Raw genomic sequence first — 20,141 nt, forward strand, 5'->3', positions numbered from 1 at the left:
CCATCAGGCTCAAGGACAGCTCTACCCTGCTGTTATAAAACTCTTGAACGTACCCCTTGTACATTAATGATGAACTCTTGACCTCACCTCATCATGGCCCTTGTAACTTATTTTCTACCTGCACTGCACTTTCTCTGTAACTGTAGCACTGCGTTCTGTTATTGCTTTTCCCTTGTTACTACCTCAATGTACTTATGTTTTGAAATGATCTGTATGGATGGCTGCAAAAGTTTTTCACTGTATCTCAGTACATGTGGCAATAATAAACCAATTCCAATTCCAATTCATTACAATACAGCCACTTCCAAACACCTGTAAACAAAGCTCACCTTCAACAGGAACCAACAGCATATCAGGACAATATAAAAGTAATACAGTAAAATACTTTTCCTTACAAAAAAGACTAGAAGGTACTGCACAGAAGAGAACAAGTATGTGCCGTTTCTTTACACAGGCCCCATAGTATGAGAGCATCTTAACAATTACTCCATTGATTGTCAAAGTGTAGGCAAGTCAGACCATTATCACCATTCACGGTGGGTGTGCAGCTCAAACTTCACATCAAATGTGGAAACACTTACACATCAAAATGACAGATGGCACAATGTCGAAAATTTATACTTGTGCCAATGATTAGCAAAACACACAGCATATAACAACTTGTGAAACGGACTGCAGAAAACTGACCACATTACTGTGCAACCACCAAAGCAAGTCCATGCTGTGTAGATTTCCTGAGCTAAAGGCATTGTAATCCTGTTTATCTCTTCTTTCGCACCCTCTTTCTTTTTAATCAGCAAGGGAAGTGGTTCTAATTGCTATCTGCAGACTATCACAACATTACTGTCCATGCTTAGTGTCAACAAATACTGTGATCCTGACCACTGACTGCAAGTCTTATGCCATATGTTCCCAATTGCTTTGAGTTATTGCAGAGGCGAATAATTTCTGCCAACAGTTTCAAAATAAATCCAGCACAAACAGAAACAATGACCATTTTAAACATGAAATTGTAATGACAACAAAAGTATAAGAAATGGATTAATAGGGAGAAACTCTACATAAATGCTGTAAAAACTGTGGCAAGCTTTCTATTACTGTTTGATCTAAATTACAGAAAACATCTGAAGTAAATATCCTAAAGAAGTAATAGGAATATATATCCATGGGTTGAATAGACTCTTTGTGTGTTGGATCATTCTACTTAAACGTGCTCATTTCCCTTGACATCTTCTGTGTCCCAAATTATCACACTGTTCCTGTTCTTCTATCTACTGATTCATGTTATGTACTCAAATGAGAAGGTATTGTTATTAACAATTCTTACTCAGCTTCTAAGGGTGTATGAGCCAACTTGCCAAGGTACCTGTTAGGCAAGACATCCTCCTTCTTCTAGATGAGTTGGTCAGGGCTGTTGGAGAGGAAGTCCAAAGACCCATCATGTGAGATAATGGGAACAATTGTCTAATGTTTCACAGATGCTGGGGCTGAACCATCAGCAATATACCCCTCCACTGGATACTTCCAAGACAGATAAACAAACTTTTATTTAAATAAGAGAAAAGGGATTCAATGCTGCATTTGTTACCAACTATTATCTCCAATGGCTGGAAAGGGGATCTCACAACTCACTTTAAAACCAAACTGTTGAGGACAAATCGGAGCGTCTCAAGTATTGTTAACTGCCCCTCTGATTTGCAATTTTTTTCACAGGACTAAATTCGACCATAGTCATTTTTTTGCAAGACATTTGAAGGGTGGTTGGAAAAATACTAAATTTCTCCCCATGAAGCTTATCCTCAACTGCTAGGTTAATTTTCAATTTGCAATGCTGGTATTACTCTCTGGCTCAGGGTTTAAACATCTAAATAACACTAATGAAAGAGCTGAAAACATGAGCTCACTGCTAGTGCAGCAAACCCTTGCCAACATAGTGCTAGCTTTGAATCTATAGCATTTTCCAGGGTACATATACAGTACAACTGAAGCAAAAGCATGCCAAAGATGCAGTCAGAATGTAAGCGCAGTTTGAATTTGATGTCAGGGCTTTTGATCTGACACCAAAGCAAATGATAGCCCAGAGGAGGGAGTTTTACTTTGTTGTTCAACACCAGAATCTTGTAAGTTTCATGACAGTGCAAAATCAAAACTGCATCACATGAACACTAAACATGAAGTGCAAACATTCCCAAAGATGTCCGAGACTACTACTCCCTTAAAATACTACGGTCACCTTTCCAGCAATGGTCATAAAAAAAAGGGAAACAAAAGATCCAAATTTGATCAACACTGACTGGGGGAAAGGGACTCACATTTAGCAGGTTCAATTATAAAAAGTCATGCCAATTTCTGTACTTAATCCCTGGGGAATCAATGGGAATTTTAAATCAGCCAGCACCACCTACACTCTTGCCAAAGCACTCACTAATGGATGCCTCAAGTTCTCTGCTTTCCTTTCAGGTCAGAGGGTAAAGATACGTCCCTGGAGGACTGTAAACACAAAGTGATCCAGAAACAGCTGCTCAGTAAACTAATTTGCTCACAGATCCCTTGACTGTTTAAGGTGATGTCTGAAGAGATATTAAAAGGACATTAATGGTGCTACAGCCTTAATCTTTGCCATTGACTTGGCCACCTGCGATTAAATGAATCACTCTCCAGTCTAATCTAAATAAAAACCTTGATTGTAGCAGTCCTTTAGAGGCCACTAGAGGTAATATATTAAACTCAATGAAAGGATGACAATGGGCAATTCTAATCACGCTGATTTTATTGATGTTGCGGGGCAATCATTCTCTTATGCTAACAGGATGGAAAATGTGCAAACACTTAAAATAATTAAAGGGGAAGGCTAGTTGGGAGGGATTAACTTTGGTTTGGTTGTCTATCTGAAAAAAGATGCCTTTGAAACTAAACATGGGCATTTTTAAAAGGGGAACTCATTATAATGCTGAAGTTCATGTTCATGTTGCTTGCCTCCCCAAATGCAAAGCTTAACAGTCAGCTGCAGAGAAAATATAAATCGCCAGAGTCTCTGTCAGAAAGGTTCATTTTTAGAAGATCCTCCAGGCCAATGATCTTAATGAATTTTGTCTAATGTACCATGTTTACCACAATTTACCCAAGCCAAACTATTTAAAAATTGACCCAAATAATATCCAGCTGCTTGTTTCTTTGGGAAGTTTGCCCAGATTCAGACCACTTATGTGCAAATTCGTAAGAACCAATAGTTGGGATCTCCTGCTTATTCATAGTGTTATTTCTGGAGTTTATCAAATTAGTACCACATAGATCGCAGGCACAGAGCACGTATAAGCTCAGTGATCCAGGACTGGGCATAAGGGCAGAGAACTGAACTACATTAGGTTCCAGCTACTTGAGACCAAGTGACAGGTGGAAGAGATTTCCCCTCCAGGTACCACCAAGTACCATGCTAACTGGAAAGTTATCAAAAGCAGTCTGGAAGACTGTGTCAGGAATCACCAACTCCTCCACAAAGAATAAAATGACCTCAATTTCTGATCATCAAGGAACTCATCCTATGCAGTCCTTGCTATCCATTTGAACCTCAATACAGGTTCATCATGTTCAATCCCTTTGCATCTGGGTCACTCCAGTGACAGAGAGATATCATGACTGGATCCTTGAATTGCCTGGAAATCATCTGCTTTTCCAGAGTCAAACAGCTCAAGATCAAGAACCAAGGCAGTTCAAAATCAGAATGGTTCCCATTGCAATCAATCCAACTCTTCCATGCACATACTGCCAGAGACCCCAAATAATAATATCTGGAAAAATATTTTAATAACTGCTATTTCATTTTTTTAAATCCCTTAGATCTTTCCTTCCTCCTCAAGGAATTCCATGCGATCAGTAACTTCTGTGCAAATATTTGGAGGCTATACAAACAACAGTTTTGGTTTGATTCCACTTTATTGTATTTGGAGTAATCCTTAAAATTAGTGTAAAATTTTAAAAGGGTATATCAATAATCAGTCAATTAAAAAACAAATGTGTTTGCCCTAGTTTTTACATGAACAATAAAGTTCAGATATAATATTAGGTGCCTCTGCTTACAGCTTAGCAACAGTTGCTGTTATTTCAACAGACAATTAAACAGACTTGCCTTCTCTTATTTATGCAAGGTGCAATATTTCTAAGTTTGCTGATGATATAAAACTAGTGGGAGTGTGAGTAGGAAGGAGGATGTAAAGAGGGTTCAAGGGATATGTACATGCTGAGTGTGTGGGCAAGAACATGACAGATGCAATATGATGTGGAAAATGTGAAATTAACTGTGTGGTACACAAACCAGGGAAACAGATATTTTTTAAATGGTGATGTTGAGGGGGACCTTGGTACACAAGTCACAGAGAGCCAATGTGCAGGTAGCAGCAAGTCATTAGAAAGGCAATTGGTATAGTGCCTTTGTTACAAGAGGATTTGAATACAGGAGTAAAGATGTCTTACTTCAATTATATAGGGCCTTAATGTCACCACCCTGTTGTATTATATAGTTTTTGTTTCCTTCCCCAAGTGCAGGGAAGATGTACTAGACTGATTCCAGGGATGATGGGTTTGCCATATGAGGAAAGATTGGGTAGATTAATTCTGAATTCTCTAGAGATTAGAAGAAAAGGACAAGGTCTCATTCTTACAGGGCTCAACAGGCTCAATGCAGGAAGAACGCTTCTGCTAACTGAGGGGTCTAGAACCAGAGGTCACAGTCACACAATGAAGGGTAGACCTTTTAGGACTGAGGTGAGGAGAAGTTTCTTCATGCAGAGGATAGTGAAATGTCTGGATTGCTCTCTCTCTCAGGGGGCTCCGGACACTCAGTCACCGAGTTCATTAATAACAGAGATTAATAGAATTCTGAATATTAAGGGAATCAAGGGATATCAGGATAGTGCAGGAAAAAGTGTTGAGAGGGAAGATCAGCCATGATCTCGATGAATAGCAGAGCAGGTTCAAAAGGCCAAATGACCTACTCCGGTTCCTAATTTTAATGTTCTTATGAAGACAGGGTCAAAATTAAATGTACCTTAAGGGTAATTGTCTTTGAGTTGTTACCATAGACATACTCAAATTTGCAGAAGGTTATGGAGATAAGAGAGTTGAGAGTTTAAAAAGTGCTGAGGGAGCCAGAGCTTTTAATTCAAGGGACACTGGCATCAGTATTGTGACAAGTAGGTGTTATTCTGTTGGGATCAATTCATTTAAACCAAGCTAGGATCAGTGGCCTGGTGAAGCGCCTATGTTTCAGACTTAACAAAGACAAAATTGTTCCAGAAAAATGTCAAAGTCATGGAGCAAAATGGCAATTTGGAAAATGAAAAGCAATGTGCAAAAGGAACAGTTAAGTTTAATGGAAATATTGCAAGGATGAATATTGTCAATTCAGAGAAAAATGAGATGTTAAAATTAAAGGTCCGGTATCTGATAGCACAAAAAGTTACGAGATAAATGAAATAATGCATAAATGGGTTTAATGTATTGGTTATTACATAAATCTGGTTGCATGGTGACCAAGACTGGGAACTAAATATTTTAAGGCACCTGACATTTAGAGGAGACATACAAATGGAAAAGCAGTGAGGTAGATCTGCAGCCCCTTCTGTCTCCACTTATCACCTACCAGCCTCGATCTCTACCTTCTCCCGCCCCGCCGCCCCCAATTGGCTCCATCTGCCCTTTTATTCTCTTTCCTTATTCTGTCTCTACCTATCATTCACCAGCTGCTGTCTCCCAACTCCACCCCATGCCCTCCCCCACCTGATCCCATCTGCCCACAATAATTATGGGGACTGCAATCTCCATGTGCACTAGGCAAATCAAACTAGTTGAAGTTGTTAACTTATTTTCAACAGTTAACCACATTTGTTCTGACCTGAAGTATTAACTCTGTTTCTCTGCCCACAGATGCGGCCTGACCTGTTGAATACTTCTGTTTTTTTTAGTTTGTAAGATTTCTTTATTCGTCACATGGACGTCAAAACACACAGTGAAATGCATCTTTTGCGTAGAGTGTTCTGGGGGCAGCCCGCAATTGTCACCACGCTTCCGGCACCAACGTAGCATGCTGACAACTTCCTAACCCATACGTCTTTGGAATATGGGAGGAAACCGGAGCACCCGGAGGAAACCCACGCAGACACAGGAAGAACGTACAAACTCCTTACAGACAGCGGCCGGAATTAAACCCAGGTCACTGGCGCTGCAATAACGTTACACTAACCGCTACGCTACCGTGCCACCCAAGTATTTGCAAGTATTTGCATCTAAGTTGTAGAATGATACAAACCTGGTGGGAGGGTTGCTGGAAGGAAGTTGTTAAATGTCAGCAAAGGGGTATAGACAGGTGAAGTAATTAGCAAGAAGATGATGGTTATTGTGGAGAAATTCAAAGTTATTAATTTTGGTAGAAAGGAAAGAAAAATAGAGTCTCATTTAAGTGGTGAGTGAACAGTGTAATCTGTAAGGGCAGATGGACAAAATACAGGAAAATAACCTACCATTATAGGAAACAATTAGAAAGATATCTTGGCCTTTATATAATTGGAATGAAGTTACTGAAATTGTAAGAATTTTGGTGAGAGCATGCCTGAAATATTGCATGTTAGTCATCTCGGAACTACAATGGCAGCAAGTCATTCTCAAGCCCATGGGACCACCTAAGAAGGTGGAGTGCAGTTATGCTGTCTGAGGGCTCACACACTTGCCTTTGAATTCAGTTGGTGTATGTTCACTAGATTTAAACGACAGAGCTGTCCTCTGATTAGAAATTAATTTGAGTGGGGTCTGCAGTCACTGGAGTCTAGAAAAAATGAGAGATGATCGCACTGAAGGATGAGAGTGATTGATGGATCTAATGTTGATAGGGTGTTTCCTCCGGCTGGAATATGTGGGACTAGTTGCGTGGGAAAAGTGGTCAGCCATTTAGGGCTGAGATGAAGAGAAATTTCTTTACTCAGAGAGTTGTGAATCTTTATAATTCTCTGCCCCTGAAGGGCATTGGTGATTAGTCACTCAGTATGTTTATGGATGAGAGTAATAAAGTTTTGGACAATAAAGGAATCAAGGCAATATAGGGAATCAAGTTGGAAAGCAGCCTTCAGTTAGAGGATGTTGTGATTATATTGAATGGCAAAGTAAATAGATATTTCTGTTCATATTTCTTATGTTTTTGAACCCAAAGGTTTAAAATGTAATGATTGAATCAGCCCAGATGATTAGACAAGGTCAGCAGGCTAAGCATGTGACCAGGAAACGTGTATGCAAATTTAAAGAAGGGAATTAAAAGTCTGTAGAAGATCAAGTTAAGTAGTATGATTTGGAAATAATTCAATTTGAGCTCTTTGACACTGAAAATATACAAAAGACCAATATGCAAAAAGTGAAAAACTTAACAGTGTACGTTTTTAAGAGTCTTAAAAGGTCATCATTAAATAAAAACGAGCTTCATTTAAGGGACACAGAGAAGACACAGATATTCCAACCACACTTTCTCTATCTGGTAATGTGCCTTTGTGTCAATGAGTGAAAGCATCCATCATTATTCTATGTAATGACAAGAGGCTGTCTTGGCCATAATAGCAGAAATCAGCATGTGTATAACATATCTTTTATTCATAAACATATGCATAAGTAAACATGTATGTCAATGACTGTCAAAATTTAAACTTTATATCATCTGCATATAAACTATTTTGCAAAAATACCACTTAATCATTATAAACAATGATCCTCTGTTATTCGTCTAAAATTTATGTTGCATGTTGTTGCCTAGCAATGATTTTCAAATTGCTTGTATTCGTTCTCCATTTTAACAATATTCTAAATTATTCAGTGTCAGTATGTTTAACATAACAATAAGAAACATTTCATCTAGTCAATAAATCTGGGCAGATGGATTGTGCATTACAAATTCTCACTGCAAAATGAATTATTTTTTGAATGTGACAGTGATGGAAAGCCAGTTAATCACCTCTGCCCTAGAAATAACAGACAGAGATGGACAGTGATTTGCCCATTTGTTACTCCAAGCAGGCAGCTGTCGTTCAAAATTCTCCCCTTGACTGGATTAACACTGACAGACTTTCACAGCCATAACTGATGGATTCGCTTGGCAGTGTTTTTGCTTCTCTGTATTCCAAACAAATTGGAGACCTTGCAGTTGACTAACAGTAGCCCTTTTACCAAATATACTTTTGTTTATTTCACACTACCAACAGTTTCTCAGCATAACGATCCATCTGCCCAGTTAAAGTGTAAAGTTTCTAAGGCATATTTAAAGAAAAATGACTTGTCTGATGTATGGAAAAGCTTGTCTGGACCAAGTTAACTTGCAGGTGATGCCAATGCCTTGATAAAAGATAAAAGGAATTGTTGGTGCTTCAATAATTTGCTCCCTACCAGCTGTTGCTAATATGTAAGACTCAAGGCATTTGGTGGGATTTCAAAAATTAGTGCTGTAATGATGGCTATTTAATACCTCTCATAAACTGCAAGAACAATACATAATCCTGAGACATAACTCACCCTCTTCAAACAAGTTTAAAACATAATGATCAACGAAACACAATAAATATTGTAAAATCTTGTGGGTCTTTCTTTGAGTGCAGCTGCAACACTTAAAATTGGTAAGCGTTTTGATTAAAGGTGATTAGGGAAGGGGTGGTGGTGATTACCAGAGGGTCAAAGTCATAGTTCATGGCCAGGGCAAGCGAAACTATATCCTGCATATAAGTTTAGACCCATTTGGTCAAGCTGGAAAAGTAGAAGTGAGTATTGTCAAATTATTTGGTTAACAATATCCAAAAGAATGAAAAAATTGAAGACTTAAAGCTTTGAAATCCTGTTTTCTCAACTAAACTGCAATGTGTGATCCCAATACAGAAATTGGACTGGGAAGCTGAGCAGATAATTATTATAACCTGTGATAAATTAGTTCAGAAGATTATTAAAATACATATTGATGCCAGAATATTTTTCAAAAAAATACAAGAGCACATTATATGTCTGGTTAATCATTTTGTTTTCAACTAATTAGAAGAGTCAGTGATGCTTCAAGATGCTCTCAGGAGGTATTTAATACAAGATCCCTTCATGTGGAAATCTCAGCCATAAGGTTCAGTCTAACTGTGTGATCCTTCGGCAACCTGTACTCAGTTTACAGAATTAAATAATGACTCTCTGTGTACAACGCTCAGTAAATATCAATCAACACATTCCTGGCTGCAAATACTTAAAGCATATCTATCATTTCATCACAATGAAATACAAACAAGTGAAAAACATTATGTCATATCCGTTTTTGATAGAGAACGTATCCAATTTGTAGCTCTTATTAAAATGATGCAATGATTTAGTTGTTATAGATAACAGTCCTAGGTTCCCTGTGTTAAATTGCTTGCTGAGTACTTTGTCAGTCCTTTATTAAAAGTGCCACCACAGTTGGAAAACACCTCTCCACAAATGCTGAGGCAAGTACAATTTGAGAGCTGTCCCATTTTTTGATGACTGACATTTTAACTACTTCACTTTTCAGCTGTCTTTGTACATCAAAGTGAAGTTTTCTCATCAGGAATTCCAGAAAAATCAACACAGCAAAGCGACTGGTGGCCAAAAGAAAACAGGTGACTTGAGGAAATATAAAGAACAGACTGTGTGACACATCTGCCTTCAAAACATAGATTTATGTGACTAACAATCTTTTGAATCTACCTTACTCGTCATATTTGAATCCAATCCCATATTTAATATAACATCAAACTTCACTCTGTAAATAACCATGTAATCTCACTTCCAGTGGAATTATTCAGCTAATCAAAATTAAACCTTTGTTCTTTTCCCCGCTTTACCAGAATTGCAGTTTACGTTGACAACAATCTATAAATGATAATTTCAGAATGGCTGGCCAACCTCTGACCCACTGAGGTCAGGGTATTGTTTGTAGTTTAGTCAAAGACTGAACAATGATCCACTTCAGGGATTTTTTAAGATGTATCTCTGAATTCAGGACTTCTGATCTTTAGTTTTGGATCAAAATTTACTATTAGGTTGAATATAGTGTGAGTAATAATACGGGACACAGTCCTAATCAAAGACATCTCAAATATATCATAATGTTCTTCACTACAACAGACCCCTTCCTCAACAATAACCTACTACCTCAGATGTTACATTTTCAATCGCCTCTCTGACTACATGTATGACAAAGCATGAAATAAATGTGTCCATCAATATGACAAATAAATGAGGAAATTGCACACCAACATCATCTCAATCAACAACTGGGATTCCTGGAGTTCTAATACTCTGAACCTACAAAGAATCCTATTTCTTAAGAACAAGAGAATCCAAGAAGAGCAGGAGTAGGCATGTAAACCCTTGAGTCTGCTCTGCCATTCTACAAGATAAGGTCTTCTTTCAACTCTTTTAAATTGGATTGCTCAGTCTCCTGTGGGCACAGTTTGTGGCTTTAGTATTCTTCCACTCAAATCTCTACAGCCACTGCCCCAAGGCCAGATCTTTGCCACCTTTTCTCTGCCTTCAAACCCCACACCAGCCTTAATTCATCCACGCTTCAGGAACATATGGTGCTTGCTGTGAACTGCTCTGTTGCCCAAGCCCCACAGTGCTCAACGAGCAGAGTGGTTGCTATAGATGAACAGACGTTGTTTCCAGAGATGCAGCTGATATAGACAGATTGCTTCAGCTTCTTGCTAAAGTACAGATTCAACACGAAACAGCATTGTGAAAATAAATTCACATATACATCATTTTTTAATAAAATCCATTAGGGGAACTTATTCAAGCTATAAAATTCCAAATGTTTGAAAACACACCAAAACCCCAAAGTGCTGCATAAAATAAATTGTTCAGATGTATAAGAAATGAGTAAACCGCACACTTATTTCTGAATAAACTTACAACAATTAACTTTCTACTGTGATCATTATCACAGATTAGGAATGAGGGAGTTAAAATATTTTCATTAAAAACTACGCTAAAAGATTGTCAAAAACACAAAGCCGGAGTGCCCTTCTGTTCTCTCAATAGTTTCAGCACAATTTTCAACAAATGGAATTTAATTCCACGCTGTTATACTTAAAGAGGGTGTCATACAAAAACATTAAAATATTTAAACAGGAGAACGCCCATTGAAAAAGTGAAATAAGTATCTATTGCTCCAAATTGTCTGTTTGTATCATAACATAGGCAAACTGTTAAGCTCAGTTTCTGACAGGTAGCAAATTATTTCTCTATTTACCTCTAAGTGTTTTTGAACTTCATTCCCACAGTTTGTTATGGTATTCATACATTATTAAATTATAGTACATAGACTATATATATGTATATTTGAAATGTTAATTTTCAAAGGAACAAATTTAACTGCACCTGAATGGGTGTATTAGATGGTTGAAGCAGAAGAGCTCCTTCAGCTCTTTTAGTCAGGGGTCCACCAATGCAAACTTCAAGAGCCTCCAAGGCCTTGCTATGAATGAGTACTGCACATTTCTGGGGATGAAAATGAGACACCTGGGACCAAGACCAGGCAAAACTATGGTCCAGTCAAGGCCCAACGCCATGGACCCAGGGTAGGGTTGGTACTCAGAGAAGTGGCCCAGATGGGAGTGGTGGTGCTGGAGACTGGGGTCTCCAAATGGGGTCTTGGGGGACTGGAGTGCCGCTAGGAGTCAAGGGAAAGATTAGAGATTCGGCAAGGGAAAGCAACGGCTTCAGACCTTAGGAATATCTGGGTCAGGAACTCAGGGGATTAAGAGGGAAAGCAGTGGATGGGGGTTGGGGGGATGGAAGGAGTTGGTACAGGGGGAATGAGGGCACAATGTATAGTAAATAAGTATGGGACTCACCCTAGTGTACTCCCAAGGCAAGTTCTGTCATTTCCCAGCAGTACTCCAAAAGGAGCATTGCACTGGAAACTTAGTGCTTCCCTAACACCACAAGTATGGCACACATCCTGATGTACCAGAGTGATGCAAAACTGAATTACGGTCACACTTCACTCTGCTCCACATCCACATTCAGTCATGTAATGCTGAACTTAACAACATTCCGTGATCTAGTTTCTAGGCAGAGATCCATTAAAGATATAATCCAAATATATAGGACAGAAAGCTAAATGAAGTAATAAATTCTTTACACCTGAGCACCAGAACTCCTCAAAGTGAAGAGGTGAATTATTCAATCACTGCTCCTGCAATGGTTGTCACTGATGTACTGTGCTCCACAACTGACATGAAGACAAAGCTGACAGCTTGTCTTCACTTAGTCTTCATAGCTTTGAGTGAAATAATCTTCTCGTGCTGGAGAAGGGTGATCGCTCCCCCTTTGTGCTGGTGTGAAAGGAACAATCCAGGCCTGCAGTTGCTAGTGTTATTCTGACCTTGGGCACTGCCGGCACATTGTCCCTTCTCACCAGGAGTCTTGAACACAACCTGACCAGGAAGATACGTGCTTTGTAACTGTGTGATCTATTGGGGTCAAAGAGTCAGCAAGGATCGGGACAAAAGGTGGTAAACACTTTACTGAGGAAGTGCCAGACACAGAATAACTGATGTCGGTCTCTGCTGCTGTGCTGTGCAAAACAATTCCAATCATTTGATTTGAAAAGCCCTTTTTTCCACCAATACCTTATAGTTCCAGAAAATACCATTGAGTAACCTTGTAACATATATCATTGGTTTAAAATAATACCAAAATGCTATGGGTCAAGAGGATGTGGCGGCAGATTATGCAGACCTGCAAGGTTTCACATTATGTTGAAATCAATATGTTGCTACACAGGAGAGACTGCAGATGCTGGAAATCTGGAACAACACACATAAAATGCTGGAGGAACTCAGCAGGTCGGGCGGCATCTATGAAGGGAAATAGACAGTCGACGTTTCCGGTTGAGACCCTTCTTCACATCATTTTGGGTCGCGACCCTTCAGCATTTCCCTCCACAGATGCTGCTTGACCCGTTGAGTCGATATGTTGTTAGCTGCCCAGACTGACCAACAACCATTATCTTCACTTGCTGTAAAGCTGGAGACACAAAAGATGGCAGATGCTAGAACCTGGAGCAAAAAACACTGCTGGAGGAACTCAACAGGTCAGGCAGCAGCTGTGGAGGGAAACAGATAGTCAGCAGCTCTGGTTAAGACCCTTAATCTGGACACAGATTCTGCCTGACCCACTGAGTTCCTCCAGAAGTTTGTTTTATTTTGCTGTAAAGCTGGGTTTGCAATTCACAATGGTTCTCACTCATGGACATAAACCATTGACTTCTGCTGAGAAATTGGTATTGGTATTGGTATTGGTATTGGTATTGGTATTGGTATTGGTTTGCAGCAGCTTAAACATTGGGTGATATCAGCAGTGGACTTGACTGTACTTTTCTACTAGAATCAAATAGTCTGCCAATAATCATTACAATAGCTCATACACTTAAGTGTTTGTCCAGGAGCTGACTGCCAACGAAGGCTGATGAAAGTCCAGCAAGAGAGGGGAGGAAACGGAGGAGGAGAGCCGATTTAGGTTCAGCTGTACATCTGCCTAGTTTGTGTGCTGTGCTCCTTTTAGTATTTACCTAGGTGAAGTTTAATGTGGAAAATATTTACACTACACATTCTTTTATAATTCTTGTTTCTCGTGTACTCACTTTTGAGCATTGCTTGTGATTTTGACACCAATTCAAAGATCCATTGTTCTGCAAAAAAAAATGGAGAAGCTGTTAAATCCTGTACAACTTTGTATCTCAAATCAATGACATATCTTGTGTAATTATTTTAATGTATGCAAAACAAGAAAATTGTTTCTAAGATTGACAGTGTCCTACACGGACGACAAGCAATTGTTTCAGTACAGTTCTTGTAATGATTCCTGTAACAGTTCTGCATACTAGTGGCAGGTTGGAGGTACTAGCTAAATGTTCTGCAGATAACATTGACATTGCAGGGTAAATTTTCCTCTCTCGTGTTGCTCTTGCCTCAAGGGCATATCAAAACATTGAACAGGCAGAACCCATAATTTTGTCACTTGTAAATCGAGACCTGTGCCCTTCCAATGGCTTTATTATGTGATCCTGGTGAGTGAGGCTTCATATCAGGAGCACAGAGGTGAGACGTTACCCTTAATTTTGATGTCATTCAGCAATGACGTATGTCCAGGGTAATTTTTCAACAAATGTTCGCCTGCAGCTCTCACTGAAACATAGGGATCAGCAAAATCCCTGGTTTGAAGCCTGTGTGTGCTCAGCCAGAGCAGCAGCAGGGAGGGGGAGAGAGACATAATTAACCTCGACAGTTCTGAACTCGGAAGGGAGCTGTGAAATCAGCCAACACAGAAAGAACAATTGTGTGAAACCAGGGAAGGAAAAATTGTGTTTATCTAAAAACAGTGCAACAACATTCAGTGTGGAGAGAGAAAAGTCACCAGGCTTTACTACTGCTCAGTGATTCAGGAGACTGAGTGTACAAACATAGATATCAGATTAAAACACTATTGGTCTTGGCTGGATGACTCCAAGTGTTGAATAGCCTATGAATGTATCCTAATTAAGCTAATAAATAAGTATGCACAGGCTCCAAGCATCTGCAGATACCCTTGGAATGATAGTTGACAAAGAACCTTCAGAAGGAAAATTAAAAGATTTAAAAGATTGCAAGATGGTATATTACATTTTATTTTCTTATTCACTATCTAATTAAATGATAAAACACATTGAATATGCAGAGTTTTCATGATGCAAATCTTTTACATAAATTCTACTTCTAATTACTTTGCTTTGGATGTACAACGCAGCTAAAATATCAGAAATTTGTTTTACTGTGTCAATACAGAGACTCATTAACATCCTACATTTGGATACAAAAGTGATAAAGTCAACATGTCAATAGCTCTGACACAGTATGACTCTCTCCATTCTCTGCAAGCCATACCATAGATCATTTTAATAATAGTCAAATCGCAAAAGGCATAAGACTGGTGAATATTTTCTTATGAGGTACTTTGTGTGGTCTTAGCTGGGTTTTTTCTAGAGGTTCTTTACTTCCATACATGTGCTGTTTTACACTGCAAAGAGTCAATTTTGTCAGGAAGCATTACTTAAGTGCTGGCATAAACTCTGATCACTCTTTGGGGATGTGTAATTATCTAGAGAAAATGATGTAATCTAATAAAAGTTTTTAACTAAAGCAAATTACAAATTTGCATTAATTGTTCACACTGCCTTTGCTGATGGGCTTGTGCATTAAGTCCAGAAAGCACTGTCACAAAAAGCTAAAAAATAATAAACAAAAAATGAGAAAGGGCCAACCATTCATGAAACTATAAATAATCTTTATCATTAGGTCCCATCCCAGATAGTAAATAAACCCATCTCCAACAAGCAGTTTACTTCTAACTTTTGTTGCTGCAGTTGGGACAAACAGAACATCTGTAAACTGAGAGTCATTGGGATCCCTGCCATAATTAACAATGTTGAAGATGTTACATCTGCAATTACACCAGCTGTATCTAAGAAGGTTCTTCGTAAATTAGATATTTTCGCTTTGATCAAACTGTAATGTTATGCTGGGAGCAACACACTAACACACAGTTAGAGTTGCTGCCTCAGAGCACCAGTGGCCTGGATTCAATCTTGACCTCCAGTGTTATCTATGCAGAGTCTACATGTTCTCCATATGAATGCTGAACTTCCCACGGGTGCTCTGGTTTCTTCCCACCTCCCAAAAGTAGGTGGATTGTTAGGTTAATTGGCCCCGGTGTATATGTGGAAGATAGGATCAAGGGGGAGCTGATGGGAATGTGGGAGAATAAAATGGGTTGGAGCAGGACTAGTGTAAAAATAGATGTTTGATGGTCATTGTGGACTCAGTGGGCCAAAGGGCCTATTTTGATGGTATATCTATCTATGACTCTATTCCTCCCACATCCCCAACACGTGCTGGTTGGTAGGTTAGTTGGCTACTGTAAATTATCCATTAATGTCATAGGGTAGCAGGAGAATTAGGGTGGAGTTGATGGGTATGTGAAAGAGAATTGGTGACAGGGATATAAATGGGGGAATAGGATCGATGGGATGATCTGAGGGCTGGCATAGACCCAATGGGCAGAACAGCCTCCTTTTATGTTGTAATAATAAACATGATAATAATTCCAAACAAGTGGAGAGATGAAATGTTCAGTTTTGTGCTTTTACTTCCACTGAACTAGCAGCCAATACTTGACAAAAGTTATTAAAAAGCCATAAGTAGCGGCTCCCAAGCAAGTGACAGCTGGCAGTGTAAAGTGTCTGACTGCCAAAATGTGATGCATAGATGGAGCGTTTACTGACTATTTCAAGCACTGTTGTTGTTAGGTGGAACAGTGACCAAATGAACTGCCTATTAGAGTTAACTGCTAGGAATATAAGATTTCAAATAATGTTCAATGCTGATAAAGCCAGTGCAGTGCTGAGGATATATATATTGCATCTTTAGAAATTCTTGATATTTGTTGAGACATTTAAATTATCCCACCTTCTTGTTTCATGCTTCGGATCAACACCGAAGGCTTTACAATAGTACTAAAAGGAGAGCTAGCATTTCATCCAAAACCTTGGACAGCATTACTCTTTCAATGAATTAGGACAATAATAAATGAATTAATGGGCCATTCACATTATTGGAGATGGTGGAACACACTGCTAGCTACAAAACAGCAATTTGCATTTTACAGCTTTTTTTAATGTGGCAAAATGCCTCAAGAGGCTTCACAGGAGCAGTAATAAACAAACTTTGACACCAAGCCTTAGAAGGGCAAGTGTCCAAAACCTTAGACAAATGGGTAGGTTTTAAGAAGCATCTTAAAGCAAGACAGAGGTGGGGAGTTTAGGGGGAGTGCTTCCGAGATAAGAGCGCAGAAGGTAACTTCACTCTCCTTCACAACAACAGATGCTGCAATTAGAATATGAAGTATTTTGATATGTTTGCCATGAAAAAGGCACATATTATTAATTTTTTATTACAATTTATTTTGGAAAACTTGCTTCAATAGATACCCATTTATTGGCAGATTGGTAGATAACTACATAGAAGTCATTAGCTAAAAAGACTTAAATGTTCAAAACATACTTGAATGCCTTCCAGTGAAAGATCACACACATCCCACAACCTGTAAATTCCAAGAGCAATGTGTGACCTCCATTTAGCTCTGACCATTATAGATGTTGATTTAAATACCCTACCATACAATATGACATTTATTGCTAATTACCTTGATACTGACAACCCCACAAACAAAATGTCATTTCTTTAAACTTAGGTTGGAGAAATGTACATTCATATTTCAAGATGTAACAAATATTAAGTCAAAATCATTGGCGCTGCTCTTCTGATGAATGCTATTGATTTCAATGAAATCATGACTAGCAATTATAAATGATTGCAAATTTTCTGTTCTCTCAATGTTAAAGGTACGTTCAGAAGTGTGAAATATCCGAATTTTCATACACATACTTTAGTTACATACAGTATTTTATTATGTTGCTAGTCTATATTGGTTCCTATATGGCATATAAACAAAACAATTCTCCTTCAAATGCATGGCAGAATGACTATAGTTGACATAAAGTACACAATTAATAGTCTCATTTAATTTTTAAAATTATTCCTCTCCCCTCCTTAAAGTACTGTCTTTTACTGAGAAACTGTTCCAGGGATCTAACATGTCACACAGAAGGTTAGGCAGTGATGCTGCCTATGGAGAGTATCATAGCCAAGCACGATCTTGTCCTCACTCACATTCACATGCACATTCACACACACTCTTAAGGAGGGGTCACTGGTTGGGAATCAGAAGAGTGAGAATCTAGCTAATTGTTCCCTTGTCTAGCCTAGGGGCACTGAAATCAATGTGACATCCAGCTACAGTCACATAATTCAGCAGAGTAGGAAGAAAGCACTTTGGTTCTCTGTAGCGTCACCACATTAGACAATTAGAACAGCTATACTTCTTAGATTGGAGATATGGGAAGTAATATTTCAGTTGACTAAATCTATTAAATTCTTATTAATATTATTGTTAATCCAAATAAGGCTTGAACTCCTCATTAAGTTAACAAACAAGCAATAAAAAACTGAATTGTGTTTGTGCAAAATGATTTTTAAAATAGGTTAACATTACAAATCAAAAATTATAGAATGTGTTTTAATAGCCAGGAAAAACTTTACTTGCTTCAGGACTCAGCAATTTTCAAAAATGACACTTTTTAAGTGCTGTAATTAAACTATGCCAAACCAAATGTAATATTTCTAAAGGATTCTTCAATTGTAAGTTTCAAGATCCTTGGACATGTAAGTAAACTCCTCTACAAAAGTGAATGTCAAAATTGTAGTTCCATAAAATTAATGTTAATACAATTCTAATTTTATTTTAAGCAATGAATCAGCCAAATTTAAAGAGATAATTGTAAACCTACTTCAAATACACATATAGCTTTCAATTAGAACATCCTCCAACAAGCAAAATACTTCTTTATCTGATCGTGTGTATTTAGTAAACACTGTAGAGTGGACAGAGAACAAAAAGCTACTGGAGTAGATGTTCTCATCAAACTAATATTTGTCATGTTGAAAAGAAAAGGTGCTTTGAATAGAAATGGGGTCTCCATTAGCATCACCACAACAGTGGGAAGCACTAGAGATAGCATTCAACATTTTATGACTCAGCTCCTGTTTAACCTTAGTCATGTCAATGACTCAAATTTCCATTCTTTTAGGGAAGTAACGTTTTTTATATATGTGGCTGTCTAGACAACAGTGCACTACTGAGTGGATTCAACAGATCCTTTATTAATTTGGAGACTTGTGAATATAATTTCCACAAGATTTTGCCATGTCTACTATACCCATACCAAGTCCCCTCTACTGCATTTTAAACTGCTTAAACAATGCCAACCTCCTTGATGCCAGGAGAAAATCAAATCAAAATTCTAGACACAAAGGCTTCTGGCACCTCTTTCTTGAATAAAAGTTTTTTTCTCCAGTTCAATATAATATCTTTGGTATTAAGTAACTAAGACTTTTAGTAGAAACTACATCATTTATATTATACAAATGCTTAATGGATGTTGATATATAGTTAATTTGCAATTGTTTTGTGTTTTTTATTTTTAATTATCTATGGATCAATAACAATAGCACTGTAATAGAGTTGTGTATTTTTTCCAAATATACTTGTAAGCATATTGCCACAATTGATACTTCAGTAAAGTGAGAAGATTGTGAAAACTACATTAGCAATACAATGAGGGCGACAGATGATTCTTTGAGTGTCTCTGCAGAATCCCATGAAAAAAAATGAAAAGGACTGAGGAAACTTGTACTTTTCACCTCCTGAGACCTGGGTTCAAATCCAATCCAGCAAACAAGACAAGCATCTTTTCTTTCGGGTGAATCCTAAGGGTACCAAATGAAATTAGTTGTAACACTCTCATTACATTCCCTATGGATACTGTTCTAAAGCACAAATTAGAAGTTGTTGTTAATTAGACAATCTTGCTTCCCAAAGTCATAGGACAGATGGTGGCAAGGATGGAAATGCTTTACCATGCCCACAGACTTTCCCTGATATCTGGGAGAAAGGTCATAAATCAATTCTGTGATGAAAGTTTTTTGTTATTTTGGGAGGCATCTCATCATCCTCACAAGTGTAAAGAAACAATCTGAAATCTGTACCTTAAGCTGGTCACATCATAATTAACAAAGTTGGCCAATTATGAACAAATTTTCTTTGTTTAAACAAAATGTAATGTCAAGGTAAGGATTTATTATGTTTTATTAAAATGATTATTGAAAGTAGCATTACCACAATTCTATATGAATTACTTTTTCATGTTTATTGTGATTCCATTTTTAAAAAGCATTTGCTTTTATCTGAATATCTCATGACTTGCCAACATGAAAATGACAAGAACGCAGTTTGAATAGGTTGCAGAGCATAAACTTCACCCCTGCACACACCAGGTTTCTCATCAGGATCTCATTTACTGCTGAAAGGCTCAATGTATTTGTGCAGCTGACTATGAAGAAGCCAGTTGGTTTCCTGCTGCTTTCAAAGGGGTGGAATGAGGCACTTGGACACCCAGG

The 20,141-nt window shown here is 38.2% G+C and overlaps 1 protein-coding gene across 2 annotated transcripts in view; it reads right to left on the bottom strand.

Moving 5' to 3' along the window:
* The window catches only part of LOC127575966 (anosmin-1), a 147,563-nt gene that overhangs the window by 116,591 nt on the left and 10,831 nt on the right, over positions 1-20,141 (bottom strand). For both annotated transcript variants that reach the window (XM_052026259.1, XM_052026258.1), the window contains exon 2: positions 13,673-13,720. In XM_052026259.1, coding sequence (XP_051882219.1) covers positions 13,673-13,720 — 48 coding nt within the window. The remainder of the gene's footprint in view (positions 1-13,672; positions 13,721-20,141) is intronic.

This window comes from Pristis pectinata, chromosome 11, assembly GCF_009764475.1.
Source record: "Pristis pectinata isolate sPriPec2 chromosome 11, sPriPec2.1.pri, whole genome shotgun sequence".
Taxonomy (NCBI): domain Eukaryota; kingdom Metazoa; phylum Chordata; class Chondrichthyes; order Rhinopristiformes; family Pristidae; genus Pristis; species Pristis pectinata.